Source organism: Cottoperca gobio, chromosome 1, assembly GCF_900634415.1.
Source record: "Cottoperca gobio chromosome 1, fCotGob3.1, whole genome shotgun sequence".
NCBI classification, from domain to species: Eukaryota; Metazoa; Chordata; class Actinopteri; order Perciformes; family Bovichtidae; genus Cottoperca; species Cottoperca gobio.
In genome coordinates, this window is record NC_041355.1 from 10021839 (window position 1) to 10039960 (window position 18122).

The window sequence follows — 18122 nt, forward strand, 5'->3', positions numbered from 1 at the left end:
CCACATCTTTCATTATGAATGTTATTAGATATTTTCTTTACGCAGACATGTATAAACATGCAATACAATTTCAAGCTGGTTTGAAAGATTTATTAGTAAAGTTGTGTTTTGTACATTTCAGACATGTCAGAAAGAAATTCCTGTGCAGACGGATCCCCCTCCACGGACACACCACAAGTCCATGCAGGCGCGACCACGTGTCAGGTCAGCTGGACTGCAAGTTCCAATCCAAGGTTAGGTTGTTCCAAAGGTCAGCATCATAATATTTCAATATTGATACGTAAGATACAAATACAGATACACATATACATACATACATACACATATATATATATATATATATATATATATATATATATATATATAATTCTTGATTATAAAACATATTTTTTGCAGAGTATGTTACTGAACTCTTGACCGAGACTCGCTTTGTGCCAAGACAATGTTGATGAGGAACCTTTTGAAGTCCCAGCTCCACTCAGCAGTCGGTGAGTGACCATTCGACTCCCCATAAATACATCAAAGTTTCTGAGCTCTACACATTAGTGCACACAAGTATCTTCCTCATTATGTGGCTGATCACCTGCTTGTTGTCTGTCCCTCTTTGAATACCTTTGGTAGGCTGTCTGCAACACCCAAACTGCCAGACACTTTGATTTGAATCCTGGGTGATCTGTTATGCAGGTTATGCTTGCACCATGTCCCTCATATTCATTGAGTTCCTCCATGACATCCTTTTCTTGGCAGCAGCTCTTCAATTGCTTCCATAATTCCATAATAATCCAGGATCACCGTCACCATCATCCGCATGTTCGCTCCCGTCTGTGTCTCCATCTTGAACACTGTGTCTCGAGCTGCTCTGTTTCCACCACGTTAAACTTGCCTGCATGATCTAAATCCACGACACCGGCATCCTCTTCAATAAACTCCTCTTCTTCAAGTGCAACGAGTCTATTGACGACTCACTGTTACTCGATTCTGTGGAAATATCCGAGCCAGAGTCCGACATTGCCACGTCTGCCGTGCTGTCTGTGTATTCAACTGGTGGACTGTGTTCTACTTGTGACGTCAGAACACGGTGTCGGCTGTTTCCAGTAGTGGCGATGTCAACATCGGTGGTCGACATACTAAATCGTGATTTATTAAATACTGCGGGCATACTGTCATAAATAACACATCATTTTACACCACAACTAGCATTTACTATCATCAGTAGAATTTCATGTTTATCATTTCATAGGTAGCTTGGTTTCTTGGCTTGATAACTTGATTCTTTCTCGAAGTGTCTGCGGTTGAGGTTCTATCGTTGTGTCTGATGTCAAACGTCATTTATTACGAGGCTGTATATAAAGCATTAGCTATTAGCTAACAAACAGACCGGAGAACAGCGCTGTTTTATAAAGTATAGTCTGTATACTGACCGTCTCACGGCTGCCTATAGTAGCCGGAACACTTACCAGATGTTCATGGAAGTTACGATGTCGTAACTTTACAGGAATTACGTGAAACGGGTAAAGAGTTGCTACTAGATAGATCCGACCTCCGTACGACCATAACAGGCTTTTGAGCTGCTTACGAGCCTGTCGTCAAACACAGGCATATAAATAGTATGAAATTAAGACGACGTTAATATTGGCCTTTTTTCTGGATGTTGCATATTGTGTACATGTCCTTACCACTTCTTCCTTTGTACATTTAGGTGTACATGTGAAAACTGTACAATTATGGAAGCAATTGAAGAGCTGCTGCCAAGAAAAGGATGTCATGGAGGAACTCAATGAATATGAGGGACATGGTGCAAACATAACCTGCATAACAGATCACCCAGGATTCAAATCAAAGTGTCTGGCAGTTTGGGTGTTGCAGACAGCCTACCAAAGGTATTCGAAGAGGGACAGACAACAAGCAGGTGATCAGCCACGTAATGAGGAAGTTACTTGTGTGCACAAATGTGTAGAGCTCAGAAACTTTGATGTATTTATGGGAAGTCGAATGGTCACTCTGGCACAGTCACAGAATAAATAGATAAATAAGGTTGAAGTGTATTGTCTTGTAGTTTACAGAATGTATCACTATGTGGCATACCGCCAGCTGGTGAGATTTTGTTGGGGAATACTTGGTAAGAACCACAGACTGCCATCATGTGCCATTCAAAAGATCTGTGCTACGTTTCCATCTGACAACTACACGTCGTTCAAGTATCAGCACTTTATTAGAGTCAATAACAAAACACAATGTCAGTTCAGTGATTGAATCTGCTTCTATACAGCACAACAGCATCCCTCTTGTTTGGTTCTTCCACCGACTGCTGAGTGGAGCTGGGACTTCGAAAGGTTCCTCATCAACATTGTCTTGGCACAAAGCGTAGTCTTGATCAAGAGTTCAGTAACATACTCTGCAAAAAATATGTTTTATAATCAAGAATTATATATATATATATATATATATATATATATATATAATATGTGTGTGTATGTATGTATGTGTGTATCTGTATTTGTATCTTACATCAATATTGAAATATTATGATGCTGACCTTTGGAACAACCAACCTGGATTGGAACTTGCAGTCCAGCTGACCTGACACGTGGTCGCGCCTGCATGGACTTGTGGTGTGTCCGTGGAGGGGGATCCGTCTGCACAGGAATTTCTTTCTGACATGTCTGAAATGTACAAAACACAACTTTACTAATAAATCTTTCAAACCAGCTTGAAATTGTATTGCATGTTTATACATGTCTGCGTAAAGAAAATATCTAATAACATTCATAATGAAAGATGTGGTTGAATTGATTGAGAGAGCAATGATATCAAATTAAACACATATATGAATTATGTACATGCATGTGGTGATTGTATGTTTAACACGTCATGTGCAGGTCTACTGGTACTACAACTGTAATGTACAGATGACGTACAGTCTGTATACTTACTGCTGTACACACAGCTTCCTCCCCAGTGTGGATGTCCAATAGATGGTCGCTGATCACACAGTTCTGTCAGTCGTCTCTTTGGTGGAGGACTCTGCACCGGCGGACATGTTTGAGTCGGCGTGCTGGCTTGTGCTGGCTGGGGTCTCGGCAGTATTGTAGGCACAGCATCTGCGTTCAGTTTTAAATTCTTTTTGAATCTCATTTCCTTAGCGAGCATAGTTTGTTCGAAACACGATCTCTCAAAGTGCTGCCAACAAATCATCGGTTTCATCGACGCACTTGTCTTGTCCATAAACGCAACATTTTATCATCTTTTGGTCACAGAAAGCTAGATTTGGAGACGGCCCCACATCCCCATACAACACATCGCTTCACAATTATCCTTGGCGATCGATTGTTGTCTATTCTTCATCATAATAATTGACATCAGTCTTTGCTGGACGCTTCAACGCAGACAAACACTGGCGGCTGTGTTCTACTTGTGACGTCATCGCCCGAACATTGCTGAAGTGGATGTTCTCGGCGCAGCGACTGATTGTTGTTAGCGGAAGTCATTTTTATGCTGTTATGAATCGGAATTTATTAAGAATACATCAATAATAAAAATATATATATGGCACATTTCACAATAGAAATGCAACCTCTATCATATACCAAGCCCAATAACACCGACAAAATATAATTTCGTCGGCTCTCTAAGACATTTATTTATGGCCTGCTGTCTGCTCCTTCTTTATTATCTAATACAATACTTGTTCAGATCTTACTGTCTATGCCAATACCCTTTGACTCTAATGAAGACAGTGCATGTTGAAATGTAAGACATGTATATAAAATAATATGTAATAGTGCTACAGGGATCACTCAAGTTTGATTGGTACTTATAAAGCTACATATACCTACTTTCTAGTATCTTTACAAATATATATAATTTTTACTACATGGCCAAAAGTATTCAGATGTTAATAATATGGGCTTTGGGCACTATTTTGATGATCATTTAAGTCATTTTTCATGCAAACATTGCAGCTTCACAAATGTGAGGATTTGCTGCTTTTCCCTTTAATCATTGGAATTCTTTTATTTTTTAATAACATATTAATAATGATCTTTTTACTTCAATTTTTCTGCATCGAGTACTTTTCCTTTTCCTTATATCCTTCTATTTAAAGAACATTTGAGAAGATACTGAGAAGTGTTTATATTATTTTGTATTAATAAGGGCAGAACCATGGTGCTTTTACGCTGAAAATACCATACCGGAAGTGTGTCTGGGCTGCTTGGCGTCCTGCTGTTTGAGGTGGTAACGTTACTGCCAGAAGTCCCTCAGTTTAGGTAAAGGTAGTGCAGGAAAAGTTGTGAGAGAAACCCTGATGGTTTGAGTTTGTTCGTCGAGCACTGATTTAAATTTACATCAATCGTTTGTAACCGATCACCGGCTGAAGAACCAACGGCTATTTCGACACACTTCAGAGAGGAGCTAACATAATCTGCGCATTCCTGAAGTTGACTGTGTCGAGTTGGCAGAGGTAATATAACGCCGGTTTACGGCTAGCTAGCTGGTTCATTCAACATAGACGTCCATTAATTTGTTTCTTGTGTTTATTTCGCTCAGTCGGAAGAAGTAACTCGTGTAATTATGGTCTTGTTAAAGTGTAGTGTTACCCTACAGGCACTGTCACTTGCTCTGCAGCGCAGCTAACGTGAACTAGCTGAAAGGTGTCTGAAATTAAAGGTCAGTCTTCATCTGTGTTGACGTGGCTGAGCTGCAATGAAAGGCTCTTTATTTTCTACCAGGCTGTGTCGGTGCGACTGGTAGTGTAGCACTGATGAGTCGGTGAAGCAGTATATGTGAAGTCTTGAACAGGGTGGTTTTAATAACGAAGATCAAAGTGTTTTAAAGAAACCAAGCATAACTTTTCTGATGGAGCTTTCCCCGTTTTTAGTAAATCAGCCTGTCGAGGTTACATCTTCTCAGGAGAGACTTATTTCAGAGTGAACGAAAAGGTTGCACAAGATGATGAGAAATAAGAATAGTCTTTGGCGATTGATGATATCATATGTCCCCCATGGGTTGTGGAGATGAGAATAATGCTGAAGATCTGGTAACTGGTTATGATGACTGGAGTTAGTGAAGTAAAAGACTAGCACAGTTATTTATTAACAGATGAATGGGAATGCACTGTTAAGTACATAATAGAGCTGCAACTCATGATTACTTTCTTTATCAATTAAATGATCAGGAAAGGATAATGGTGGAGCCAAATGTTGGTTAAAATAAATTGTGTGCATTGTTTTCCATCAGCAGTTTGCAATATTTTCTTCAATCATTCTTTCAGCTTTTTTTGTTCAACTCCTTCGTACCTACACCCAATAATGTTGCTTATGAGAATATCCCATTGTAGTTAAATCAAACTATTGTCTTAATACTCTGTATTGATTGCATGCATGTAAACATAGTATAGCTATAAATATTGACTTATTGTTTCTACATAATTTCACTTGAAACTCTTATGTTCATTTTGCACTTAAGTAAAATAAATTATGAGAAAATGTATTGTCAAATATTTATCCTTCAGGCTTTACTTCAGCAAGTTATAAAAACTCTGTAGTAGAACAACTATCTACTCTTTCATGCTTCATGTGTTTCTGTATATCCTTTTGCAGATGTTTCAGATAAAGAGGATCTGTTGCATTGGTGCTGGGTATGTAGGAGGCCCAACATGTAGTGTGATCGCCCAGATGTGTCCAGATATCACGGTGACCGTCGTGGATATCAATGAGTCCCGCATCAAAGCCTGGAACTCGGACACTCTGCCCATATACGAGGTATTGTATTAATGTAATTATTTAAAGAAAGTGAGCTGACGTTATTATAATAGGTTTGATGAAACTTTAACGAGGGGTGTCATATTTTATTTGTGCTTTATCCCCTACATTCTTATCTCACTTTTGAGAGCCATAATCTCAAATGAGTTACTGGTTTTATTAGTTAACCTTATTAACAATGTTGAAAAAGTAGCTAGGCAACTGTTCCAGCCAATGTTTTTGTACATTATTGCTCCATCGTGGGATAAATGAAACGTAAATTAGTTCCAGATTGCTCTGTCGCAACTTCTCTCCGGCAACCACAACCACAAGGTATTACATCATCATGACTAGAGCAAAGGGCAGTCATGACCGTTCATTGGGAACTCGTATTACATTGGTTTGTGACGTGTTTTTCCCGACACATTCACTGACACACCCTGTCTTGTTTTCACACTTCCTCTCATTTCAGCCGGGTCTGAAAGAGGTGGTTGAATCATGCAGAGGGACAAATTTATTTTTTTCCACAGACATAGACTCAGCCATCAGGGATGCAGACCTCGTCTTTATCTCCGTGAGTTACCCCCGCACACACATGCTGACACACATGCTGACACACAGTTTGACCAGCTACAGAAATAAATCTGAAATGTAACCCCACCCCCCGCCACACAGGTGAACACCCCAACAAAAACCTACGGGATGGGGAAGGGTCGTGCGGCTGACCTCAAGTATATCGAGGCGTGTGCTAGGCGGATTGTGGAGGTGTCTAATGGCTACAAGATTGTCACAGAAAAGAGCACAGTCCCGGTTCGAGCTGCTGAGAGCATTCGACGGATATTTGATGCCAACACCAAGCCCAGCCTCAACCTACAAGTGTGTAATATTGTTTGAGAATTAAACTCTAAAATATATTTTGTTCTGCACGTTTCTAAAGTTGTTGTGCGGCTACTTTTAGGTGCTGTCCAACCCAGAGTTCCTTGCAGAAGGAACAGCTGTGCGGGATCTGAAGGAGCCAGACCGCGTCCTGATTGGTGGAGACGAAACAGCCGAAGGTCAAAGGGCAATCAGAGCGCTGTGTGCCGTCTATGAAAACTGGGTCCCCAAAGCACGCATCATCACCACCAACACATGGTCGTCCGAGCTGTCCAAACTTGTGAGTGTAGGGAGGCAAATGCCGAGTTATTTTTTTTTTATATTGTTTCATTTTTATTATTTTATTAAATTAATAAAAAAATGTTTTCAATCAAATCAGAAAATAGTGAAAAGGGCCTTTTGTTATCTCTGACCCAAATATTACATATTTAAATTGCTTGTTTTAAGCGACCAACCATCCATAACAGAGCTATAGTGATAACACACTTTTTATTGCTGTGCGGTTGGGTTTATGATTGTGTGTGCTACTGTATTTGTGTATTTGTTATTTATGCTACCAATGTTATTAGGTTTATGGCCTATATTTTTATACTTGTTGTGTGCTAAAAATGTAGAAATGTGCGATATAAATAAAATTGCCATATTCAGTTTTCTATCTTATGACAAAGTATCAAACAGAAAACGTTTGGCATTTTTGACTGAAACAAAGCTGTTATCAAAATAGTTGCCAATAAATTTTCTCTTGACTAATTGATTACTAATTGTTTAATTTCTTTACTCCTTTTGAGTGGCCTCTATTTTTTTTTTTTTTAACTGTACAATCTGAAAAAACAAACTTGGTGTTTGTGTAGGCAGCCAATGCCTTCCTGGCCCAGCGGATCAGCAGCATCAACAGTATCAGCGCTCTGTGCGAGTCCACCGGGGCCGATGTGGAGGAGGTGGCCAAGGCCATTGGTATGGACCAGAGAATAGGCAGCAAGTTTCTCAAAGCCAGCATAGGTAAGAAACGCATTCCAAAAGATGTTTAAAGTGAGCTTCTATGTAAAGTTTCATTAATTTAAACTCGGATTAAGTGTTGCCTTCTATATCTTTTGCTTCTTGAACACCCTGGTCAGGTTTTGGTGGAAGCTGTTTCCAGAAGGACGTGCTGAATTTGGTGTACCTGTGCGAGGCCCTCAACCTGCCTGAGGTAGCCTCCTACTGGCAGCAGGTGAGAACTATAGCACCTATTTTGTGTGTGTGTGTGTGTGTGTGTGTGTGTGTGTGTGTGTGTGTGTGTGTGTGTGTGTGTGTGTGTGTGTGTGTGTGTGTGTGTGTGTGTGTGTGTGTGTGTGTGTGTGTGTGTGTGTGTCATCAACAAATTATTTAATTTAACCTTGCCAGGTATATTCAGTTACATAGTTATATTAAGCCTCTTGCTTATAGTCCCTAGTTGAGATTCCTCTAGTGGTTTATTGCCTAATTTGTTATGTTTCAGGTGATCGACATGAATGAGTACCAAAGGCGGAGGTTTGCCTGCAGGATTATTGACTGCCTCTTCAACACTGTTACTGGTAAAAAGATTGCTCTGCTGGGCTTCTCCTTCAAAAAAGACACAGGTGACACAAGGTTAGTCATTTCATGTAGTTTGATTTCTTTTCATTACCTTCTCACACCCTTGTAGACATTTGTCAACTTCCAGTTATTTTATATTTCTTCCAAACAGCTTTATGTTAATCATTAACCTGGGATTGCTTGTTTGATCACACTTGAACTCCACATGAACTTCCAACATTGTGTGTGTGTGTGTGTGTGTGTGTGTGTGTGTGTGTGTGTGTGTGTGTGTGTGTGTGTGTGTGTGTGTGTGTGTGTGTGTGTGTCTCGTACAGGGAGTCGTCCAGCATCTACATCTCTAAGTATCTGATGGATGAGGGAGCCAAGCTCTTCATCTACGACCCCAAAGTTCTAAAGGAGCAAATCATTAACGACCTCTCCCAGCCCCACATCTCAGAGGACAACCCACAAAGAGGTGTGTGTGTTCACCAAAGTTCAAATGCAGCTTATTTGCCTTTTATTACATCAAATGGAAGGGAGTGTACAGGAAATATGAGAGAGAGAGAAGGGGGAAGCCTGAAAGTTGGGACTACATAATTGGTGTTTTAAACCCCTAGGCCAGTATCACCTGGCAAAAGAACCACAAAGAACTAACTAACTAAGAATTAATATTTTAAGAAAAATGCCAATAAATCTGTGGTTCTAGCCCCTGAAAATGGTGAATAGCTGCTGGTTTAATTAAATTGTTGTGCAGCAGTTGCAGTACAAAATAGGAAAATTAATGCAAATATAAAAGATCAAAAAAGGTGCAAATCCAAAATGTACACAATGCCAAAAATATAACAGCTTAATGGGGAGGATAATTCTTGGTGGTGTTGCTGCATATAGTTATACAATATCAAATCTGGTTTTTTTCACCTTCAGATAGAAAATAGTAAAACAGCAAAAATCTGAATCTTAAATTTACTATAATTTTACAGACCAACCGATCTGCAAATAACGGTCAGATTAATCACTATTCCTGATAAATCTTAATCACTTAGACACTTTGCTGAATGGTTTGTTAGGAATCTTTTGAAAAAACATTCAGTCATTTATTTCTGATGCTACGCTGTAGTGATCACGAGCTGACAGACCCGGTTTTTTTTCTTAGTGTCGGAGCTGGTGACTGTGACCTCCGACCCTTATGAGGCCTGCCAGAGTGCACACGCATTGGTCATCTGCACTGAGTGGGACATGTTTAAGGTCACTATCACACTTTTGTTTTCCTACCATCTTATTAATTGCTTCATCTCGGGAATAGAAAGCTTTCAAATCATCATACCTCTCGAATTCCACCATAGGAGCTGGACTATGAGAAGATATACAAGAAGATGCTGAAGCCGGCCTTCATATTCGATGGTCGCAGAGTGCTGGACCACCTCCACCCTCACCTCCAGAACATCGGCTTCCAGGTGAGCAGACGGAAAACACACCATACTGTTGCACATCGCAACAAAATCTACAAAACCAAAATGAAAGTTGTTGAACGGACTACCACGGGTAACGATTGCCTTTCTCTTCCTGCAGATCGAGACCATCGGTAAGAAAGTGACCGTAACACGGATCCCCTACACGCCAGCAGCTGTTTGTCGCATCACTGCCACTGAACCTCCCACCAAGAAAGCCAAAGTCTAAAACTCGCTTCACCTCCACCCCCCCTCCCCTCGACATGCAACACATTCCTCTGTAAACCTTTTTAATTGCTGGTGAAACATGTTATTCAGGTCCGCCCCCCTGCAGCCTGCCCCCCTCCGAGAGGAAGAAGTTGAGCTTTCAGTCCAAAATAGTTTGAATGTGATCCATGAATGTGTTTGAATCTTTGGAAGAAGTTTAGTGATAAAGCATCACTAAACACTTTTTTCAATAAGTTTGTGAAATAGCATTTACCAACCAAACCTTTCACACATGCACCATCTTTCTTACAGTATTTACTAGATAATCAAGTATTGTTGCTAAATTGCTAATCATTTTATACTATTTTATAAAAATATTATATTTTATCTGTATGTTAATCAGTATTTGTCCTCCTGCATCAGTGACTTTTTACTCCAATAAAATGTGAAGTGTGTCCTTAATTTGTGCCTCTTGGTGATTCCGAATCGATGGAAAGAAGAAAAGTGATACAAAAATGAAAACAAACACGTGGCTGGATTAGTTTTAGTTCTTTAAATGTACATTTTAAAGATGTATTTTGTCTAAACCAGGGGTCTTCAACGTTTTTCAGGTCAAGGTGTAACTGGTGCAGGGACCCTCTACTGTATAGAAGAGGTCCGTGCGTGGCGGAACTTTCTTTTAGTTCACCCCTCCACTCTGTCTCTGACTGTAGGTGTGTGTCGCCGCCCTTCGCGAAGTACAGCGGAGGAGGGAATGTGAATGCGCAAAGCAAAAAAATGTAATACTTTAAATACTTTTTTTATTTCATGTCTAAACAATCGCTGTGTAACGTTTAAAATGTTCACGTTAGACAAGCAGTCTGGGCCTAAATTGGCTCTTTATCAAATACAGATATCAAAAGTACCTCTTTCTATACTTCCATACCTGGAAAAAAAGGGCAATTTGGGCTGAATTTGTACGTTTTTCTAACGTAATAATAATTTAAAACATAGCGTTCAACAGTGTTACAAGTCTGCAGCAACCAGTGATTTATTTTTGCATCATGGAGTCTCTGCAAGAATCCTCAGACAAAAAAAACTTTTAAACTCTTCATTAAATCTGTCCTGAAGCAGCAAACATCAAAGAGCTCATACACAAAGCTTGCGGTTAAAGATCAGTAGCTCTCTACCTGAAGTCCAGAGCCCCTGAGGGGAGGGAGTTCACGGTGGATGTGATTTAGGGGCCCTTGAGATACAAAGATTGCAAATTACAGCTCCTGCTATCACTAAGTTGCATTTTTTAGTTGTCAGGGGTACACTGACAAGCCTCACCCGGGTTATCTACAAGTCCGCAAGCAAATAACTGCTGTTTTTTCTCATTGATCTCTCCCTAAAACCAGACCTCTGGGTTGTCACAGGTGAACAGAGGAGGACAAATGCATTGAAAAGGAAGAGAATAGTCCCTATACTTAACTTGAGGTCTCGGTAATGCCACCTGTATTAGTTCTTGACTTGCTGTTAGTACTCGTATGTTTAAAGTGTTTCCTGTGCTACAGCTTGTGATGCATTATGATACGGCAGGAGTAAAGCTGATTTTGTCGTTGTAAATATGTATAGTTATTAGGTAGGGGAAAGACTAAAGGGGATCAAGCCTCTAGAAACTGCTGATTTGGTGCATTTCATTCTGATATAGTGACTTCTGCTTTCCTCTTCTTCAGTAGAATCTTCAGAAAGAACTCGCCTGTAAAGAGACGACGACGGATTAGAAAATAAATCAAATGTATTTATATAGCCCAATATCACAAATTATACATGTGCCTCAGTGTGCTTTACAGACTGTACAGGATACGACACCCTCTGTCCTTAGACCCTCGCATCGCACAAGGAAAAACTTCCTAATATACATTTCTTCTGTCTGACCCACGACATTTACCTGGCTGTATATTACGTCTTCTACGACGATGTATATTAATGTAGCTGTTGCAATACAGCAGTGGCTAGATTCCCTGTTTTAGTTTAACAACGCTTGAAAGAGTATGTGAGAAAATCAAAGCTTTGATCCAATTCACCCAAATGATAAAAAAGCATATTCTCACACTTAACTTCATAGCAACACAAATAATTGTATTTATCAAAATGTTTTATTTGCTGATGTGTTGAGATCTAAGAGTAGTGAATATGGCATTAAAATATTCACTGAACAGTTTTCATTGGAACTACTTGAAGAAACAGTCCCTATGTAAATAGTGTGTTATCATTATTATTATTATTAAAAGACCTTACTGCAGCTAAATTATTAAATGCAATTTAATTTGAAATGCATGTTCAGCATAAACAAAATTGCATTCACTTACATTGTATTGTGTCTCACAGACAGATATCTTAACCCAAAACCATCTGCATGTCTAGATACCACAAGAGGGCTAAATTAGTCTTTTTTCCAATTTTGGTGAATTGACACTTTAAACTGCTGTTGCAGTGAGAGCTGCAAATAATGATTATCATTATCGATTAATCTGCAGATCATTTTTTTAATTAATTAAATCAATTGACCTATGAAATGTCAGAAAATAGTGAAAAATGTCCATCCCAGTTTCTCAAAGTCCAGGTATATGTCTTTAAATGTCTTGTCAGTCCAAAAAACAAAGATAATCAGTTTAATAGGATAGAAAAACAGAGAAAAGCAGGACATTTTTATATTTGGAGATCTGGAAACAGCATTTCCTAAATTTCTTGCATGAAAAAGAACTTAAATAGTTTGCAATAAAAAAAAAAAAAAATTGTCAATCGATTAATGGATTCGTTTCAGCTCACAACCTGAAATATTCTGTAGTTGTAGATAATAATAATAAAGTCGTCCTGTGTCGCTGGAATAATTCTACTGTGCAGGGTGGAGTGTGGTTCTCACCTGCTTTGTAGGAGGATCGAACCAGTGGCCCACTAGCTGTGTAAGCGAAGCCCATCTCATTCCCAACTTTCTCCCAGTGGGCAAACCTCTCTGGGGTGACATATTCCTCCACCTAAACCCAAACACACATTGTCACAATGTGCATTCATTTACCAAATGTGTATTTTTCTTGCATTACTGTTGCCTTAGTAAAAGGGGAAATACTCCATAAAAAGTTGAATGCGTTTACCTTTAGGTGGCGTTTAGTGGGTTGCATGTACTGGCCGAGTGTTAGACAGTCAACTTCTGCCTCTCGTAACTCTGCATAATCACACAGTGTGGTCAGGACATTGTTGCACTTTGCATCACATGTTTGTAAGTATGTCTATGTGTACACACCAGTCAAAGTGTTGAGTATCTGTTGGTCAGTCTCGCCCAGTCCCAACATGATTGAAGTCTTGGTGAGCACAGTGGGTTTGACCTTTTAGCATGCTTCAGGACACTCAGCGACTGGTCAATGTTCGCTCTTGGGTCACGCACAAACCTGCAAACAGATGGGACAGATGGACATCGTTATTGAAAAATAGAATCATAGTTAAATATATAACCCTATATTTAAAATATACACCCAGATTACCATAAACAATTAATATATTGTGTCTTTCCTATGTTGACACATCTGCAGTTCATCTAGTATTTAAACTGACAGATATGGCTCTGATGCGCCCCCTGCTGGTCAGTGTGTGTATTACTGTCCTGCCTGTTACAGACTTCCCTCTTGAGGCAACATGTCACTTGTATAAGAGTACAGTAAAACTACAAAAAATATTTTTATACATATATATAAAAATATATATACACATATATATAAAAAAATATATATATATATAAAAAAATATAATATATATATATATATATATATATATATACATACATACATACATATACATACATAAATATACATACATAAATATACATATATATATATATATATTATATATATATTATATATATATACATATATACATATATATACACATATATATACATATATATATGATATATATATAATATATATATATATATATATACATATATATATATATAATATAATATATATATATATTATTATATATATATATTATTATATATATTATATATATATATATATATATATATATATATATATATATATATATATATATATATATATATTATATATTATTATATTATATTTATATAAATAAAAGAATAATGCATATACAGAGTTAATAGTCCAGAAAGATGTGTGTGACCACATTTTAGTGTCATGCATATCAGTGTAAACATAATTTCCTCATTTTTCAAAAACCCTGTTTTTCCTCAGTACCTTTGCAGCTCTCGCACTGTCTCCACATTGTGGGCATACACATCTAACCCTGACAGGGCGATCTTCTCTACTGCTGCCAGGTCACCGCGAAAATCAGGCGTCAGACATTCAACCAGTATGTGAGAGTCCCTAAGATGAGGATGACAAAAGTGCTAATTTATTAATTTTGCACAAATATTAAGATACAAACACCTGATGAATCCAAAAGGGTGGAGAGATTATACCTTTCCTTCAGGTTGAAGACGGTCTTAGCAAAGTGCTCTGCCCCTCCATCAGCAATATCTGGGGGGAAATAAAAGAAAACAAATGTGGCTTAACGGGCAAAAACTGTTAATACTATTGAAAGGTTTGCTGGCTTTCTTAAATTTATGGACACCTATATTTGTTAACCTTTTTTAAATCTAATCTGAAAAAATCAAATCTGTAAAAAAATATTTTTTGTATGTTGCTTTGTATTTTTGCTGATTCATAAGTCACCTGATTAACTGGCAAAGCATGGTATGTTGGAACAGACAACACGTTTAATTTAGATCTACACTGAAGTTTATGTGCTCTGTTCCTCACTGTGTGTGACGTGTTGTTGACTTTACAGGTCATACAGCAGACGTTCTTATCCAGAGCGACTTACAGTGAACTATCTACAGTCCCCCTGGAGCAACTCAGGGTTAAGTGCCTTGCTCAGGGGCACAATGCTGGAAGCCCTGGTATTGAACTCACAACCATCTGGTGTTGTATTTGGAAGCCAGACCACTAGGCCATCACCACACCCTGACATGAATGAGTGCAATCGAAAGTAATGATTACAGCTCATGCCACAAGCCTCTAGATCAGGGGTATTCAACTACATTTCTAAGAGGTCCAGTTAGAGAAGATTTCCGTGAGCAAAGGTCCGGAGCATCATAATGTCTCACGTGCGTTATGAATTAGTGTGAGATATATTGAAGAAGCCTAGTAGCTGTATCAACTTCTGCACGTCATCAACAGCTGACTGTCAAATCTAATAAAGAAAGTACAATTTAAAAACATTTAGACAATATGTATTGTCACTTAACATTGAACTATACACACACACACACACACACACACACACACACACACACACACACACACACACACACACACACACACACAACTGTAGATATGTATAATGTTATTCTCAGGCTGCATTTAAAAATACAATTTAGAAAATAAATAAATATCTTTTGAAAAACCAGTGCCGTAAATACGAGAAAAGCTGCGCCGGTTAAAATAGAAGCGCCCGTAAAAATTGAAAATCCCTTAATAATTTATTGATTATAGGTCTGGGTCCGGATAGGTCGGCGTCTGGGTCCGGACTCGGACCGCCAGTTAGTGACCCCTGCTTTAAATGAATCAGTTCCAAACTTCAGGTTTACGGAGTTATTCTGGATTACTTTGCCAAGTAAAATCCAGAATACATAATACTTTAAAATCAGTTTCCTTGTAAAAATGAGGTGTTATTGTTAGCAATGATGTTCAGACAGACCTGGGAAGAATTGGGTAGATGCATTTAGTTAGGAAGACATTACCATCTCTGTCGACCGAGGTGAGAACCACATAGTCTAGCCCCCAGGCAGCGATGGCCTTGGCTGTATTGTAGGGCTCGTCTGGGTCCAGAGGTGGAGGCCGACGGGCCGTCTTTATGGAGCAGAACCTGCACCCACGGGTACACGTGTCCCCCATCAGCTACACACAAAGAGAGTGATACAACCTTAGTTATTTGCATGTTGTTTGACTGGGACAAATCATCCCCACAGATATGTGTCATGAGGAGTTCCCTTGTAATCTGTTACACAAGCAACAAGTGTAGTTTTATTAAATGCATGGATTTTATTTCATTTTATTGGATCTATGTATAAGATTATGTGAAACTAGAAGCACTTCATATTATTGATTTCTACTCTTTTTGGAGAATATCAGCATGACACACACGTACTAGATGCACAGAGATGACGGTCAATAGAATTCAGTTGCACCACAGAGTCACGGTGTGCCAGGAGACTTACCATGATGGTGGCTGTGGCTGTGGCGTACTCTCCTCCTCCCCAGCATTCTCCAATGTTAGGACACCTGGCCTCCTCACACACCTGTGAAAAAACACACAGTCTTAAAATGCAATAAAACTGACACAGGGTTGTTGTCGGACATGTATCCAGTGTTAAATATAGATAGATCCTCATATACAAGCAATTCAAGTTTGCAATTTAATACATTTGTTACAAAAAATATCCAAATTGTTATCTTCATCTGAAAGGCAAGTATTGTTACCAAGGTAAAACTCTCTATATCACTTGAGTCCATGTATTTGAAAGATATAATTGATGAAATTATTTTTAACATTGCATTTATTTGTCGTGATCCTTCTATGAAAGGGGACAGGTGGACTCAAACATGGCATGCAAATGCCCCCTCCCCAGTTTGAAGCGTCAGTATTCATTAAGTTTCTCCACTGACTTATGCAGATCTTTTCTTTTAACTTGTCACTTGTCAACTTACTGTGTGCAGGTTGAGGTCTCTCAGTGTGTTCTTCAGCTTGTTGAAGTTTTTTCCAATGGGGATCTCCGTCTTCAGCCATGGAGGAAGCCGCAGCCTGTCACAGAAACATCAGCAGAGCCATTCACTAAATGTGCAAGAATGGTCTTGTCTCCATGTTGGTTTGGACGATGTGGATACAATTTGCTATCACTGCATGAGTCACAAGACTTTGATTCTAATAAGTAGAAGTACAATTTTACACAGCAAGTGTCAGACCAGATGTAGGAGGATCTACCTGGGTAGCATGACACTACTAACAAATGTCCCTTCAATGTTTGACAGCAAAGACACTACGACCTCATGTTGACTCATCTCAGCACAGTCTGGTAAATGAAAGTCGGTCTGATCTGCTCTTTGAACCCTTGTGATTACACTCTACATTCACAGGGCAAAACTTAAAATTCCCACTTTCTCACTCCTGTTTACCACAGCTGCAATATCTCTCCCGTCTCACCTCTCTCCCTTCCCTCTCTTCAGGTTGCCTCTGTACTCTTCCCACTTGCTTTTCTCCGATAAATCCCCTGAAATGAAGTCTTGGAGATCAGGCCCGTCGTCACCCAGAAGCTCTTTCTTTTTGTCGACCGGGTCGGTGGAGGATTTCGCCACAGTAGTCATACTGCTGGTGTAAACCTGCAGAGGAAGGACTGAGGGTTAGTTCAAGTCACTCAGTCTCTACGTACAATCACACACCGTTATGATGTTTACGAGTCTGTGTACCATACCTCTTATTTGGAGAGTTTTATAAACAGCCTTCTTACTGTCATTACAGCTGAGTTACAAAACATACTTAACGTTACTCCAAGGCCCGTGGCCAGCAGGACGGCGGTATTAGCCGTTAATAGATTACCCAACATACGGACAGTGTTTGTTCGTTGGAAAATATTCAAACTGTGGAAATACTCACATGTGGGATGCATCTGGGACTCAGCCATAAATGATTTGTCGAGTAACGGCCAGCTACACAACAACTTTGTTTGAGTAGCGCCATGACTTTAGCTAGCAGGCGACTGTCATTGGCAACAAACCTCGACGTGCTGCTTTGGTCTGGTGCTGCGTTAAAGGTATTTACGCAGAATGGGAAGACAGACAACCCTCCTGTTTTGACTTGGGGCGTTCATGATTATTTACACAAATACGCTAAAATAGTTATTTGTTAAGTATCCGAAATTGTAATTATGTTATACAACCTGTATTTATCAATGTAAGCCCTCAAGGTTGAACATGGCAACATACAAAGTTACAGACAAAATAAGATAAAATTAGACAACAATAAAAAGAAAAGATAAAATAATATGACGACTGGCATATGAGTCGTTGCCAATGAAAAACAAGTGAAATCAGATATTAATAGTCTAACACGTTTCTTTTTTTCAATGGTGTGTATCAGTTGTAATATTGCATTTAATTTCGATGTGATTGGACTCATTTTGTAAAATTATTTTGTTGTTGTTTTTTAAAGCAGTTTTATTTATAACACATTTATTATTATTATTATTTATTTATAATTCAAATTGTTCAGTGACAAACTC

The 18122-nt window shown here is 38.9% G+C and overlaps 2 protein-coding genes across 3 annotated transcripts; one reads left to right on the top strand and one right to left on the bottom strand.

Annotated features, from left to right (window-relative positions):
• The first annotated feature begins 4211 nt into the window (after positions 1 to 4211).
• ugdh (UDP-glucose 6-dehydrogenase) lies at positions 4212 to 10267 on the top strand. 2 transcript variants are annotated; one of them, XM_029436691.1, is made up of 12 exons: positions 4212 to 4462; positions 5601 to 5762; positions 6214 to 6315; positions 6417 to 6617; positions 6700 to 6897; positions 7469 to 7616; positions 7733 to 7827; positions 8095 to 8225; positions 8486 to 8625; positions 9304 to 9395; positions 9494 to 9604; positions 9720 to 10267. In XM_029436691.1, exons 2-12 carry the CDS (start codon positions 5601 to 5603, stop codon positions 9825 to 9827), a joined length of 1488 nt encoding a protein of 495 aa, XP_029292551.1. In that variant the 5' UTR covers positions 4212 to 4462; the 3' UTR covers positions 9828 to 10267. The 2 variants fall into 2 exon arrangements, with proteins under 2 accessions (XP_029292551.1, XP_029292558.1); XM_029436698.1 differs by lacking the exon at positions 4212 to 4462 and adding an exon at positions 4651 to 4668.
• A 321-nt stretch (positions 10268 to 10588) lies between these two features.
• On the bottom strand, positions 10589 to 17651 carry lias (lipoic acid synthetase). Its single transcript, XM_029436705.1, is given in 12 exon segments — positions 10589 to 11525; positions 12693 to 12804; positions 12922 to 12992; positions 13071 to 13157; positions 13160 to 13215; positions 14041 to 14169; positions 14265 to 14322; positions 15588 to 15744; positions 16065 to 16145; positions 16555 to 16648; positions 17048 to 17223; positions 17498 to 17651. Coding segments are annotated over 12 exon segments (1167 nt in total). The 5' UTR covers positions 17582 to 17651; the 3' UTR covers positions 10589 to 11463.
• Positions 17652 to 18122: the final 471 nt, after the last annotated feature.

Coding starts and splice junctions, on each gene's coding strand:
- ugdh (XM_029436691.1), top strand. CDS start 5,601: ATGTTTCAGATAAAGAGGATCTGTTGCATTGGTGCTGGGTATGTAGGA. Junction 7,617..7,732: donor GTTTCTCAAAGCCAGCATAG/GTAAGAAACGCA, acceptor CACCCTGGTCAG/GTTTTGGTGGAAGCTGTTTC. Junction 8,226..8,485: donor AAAGACACAGGTGACACAAG/GTTAGTCATTTC, acceptor TGTCTCGTACAG/GGAGTCGTCCAGCATCTACA.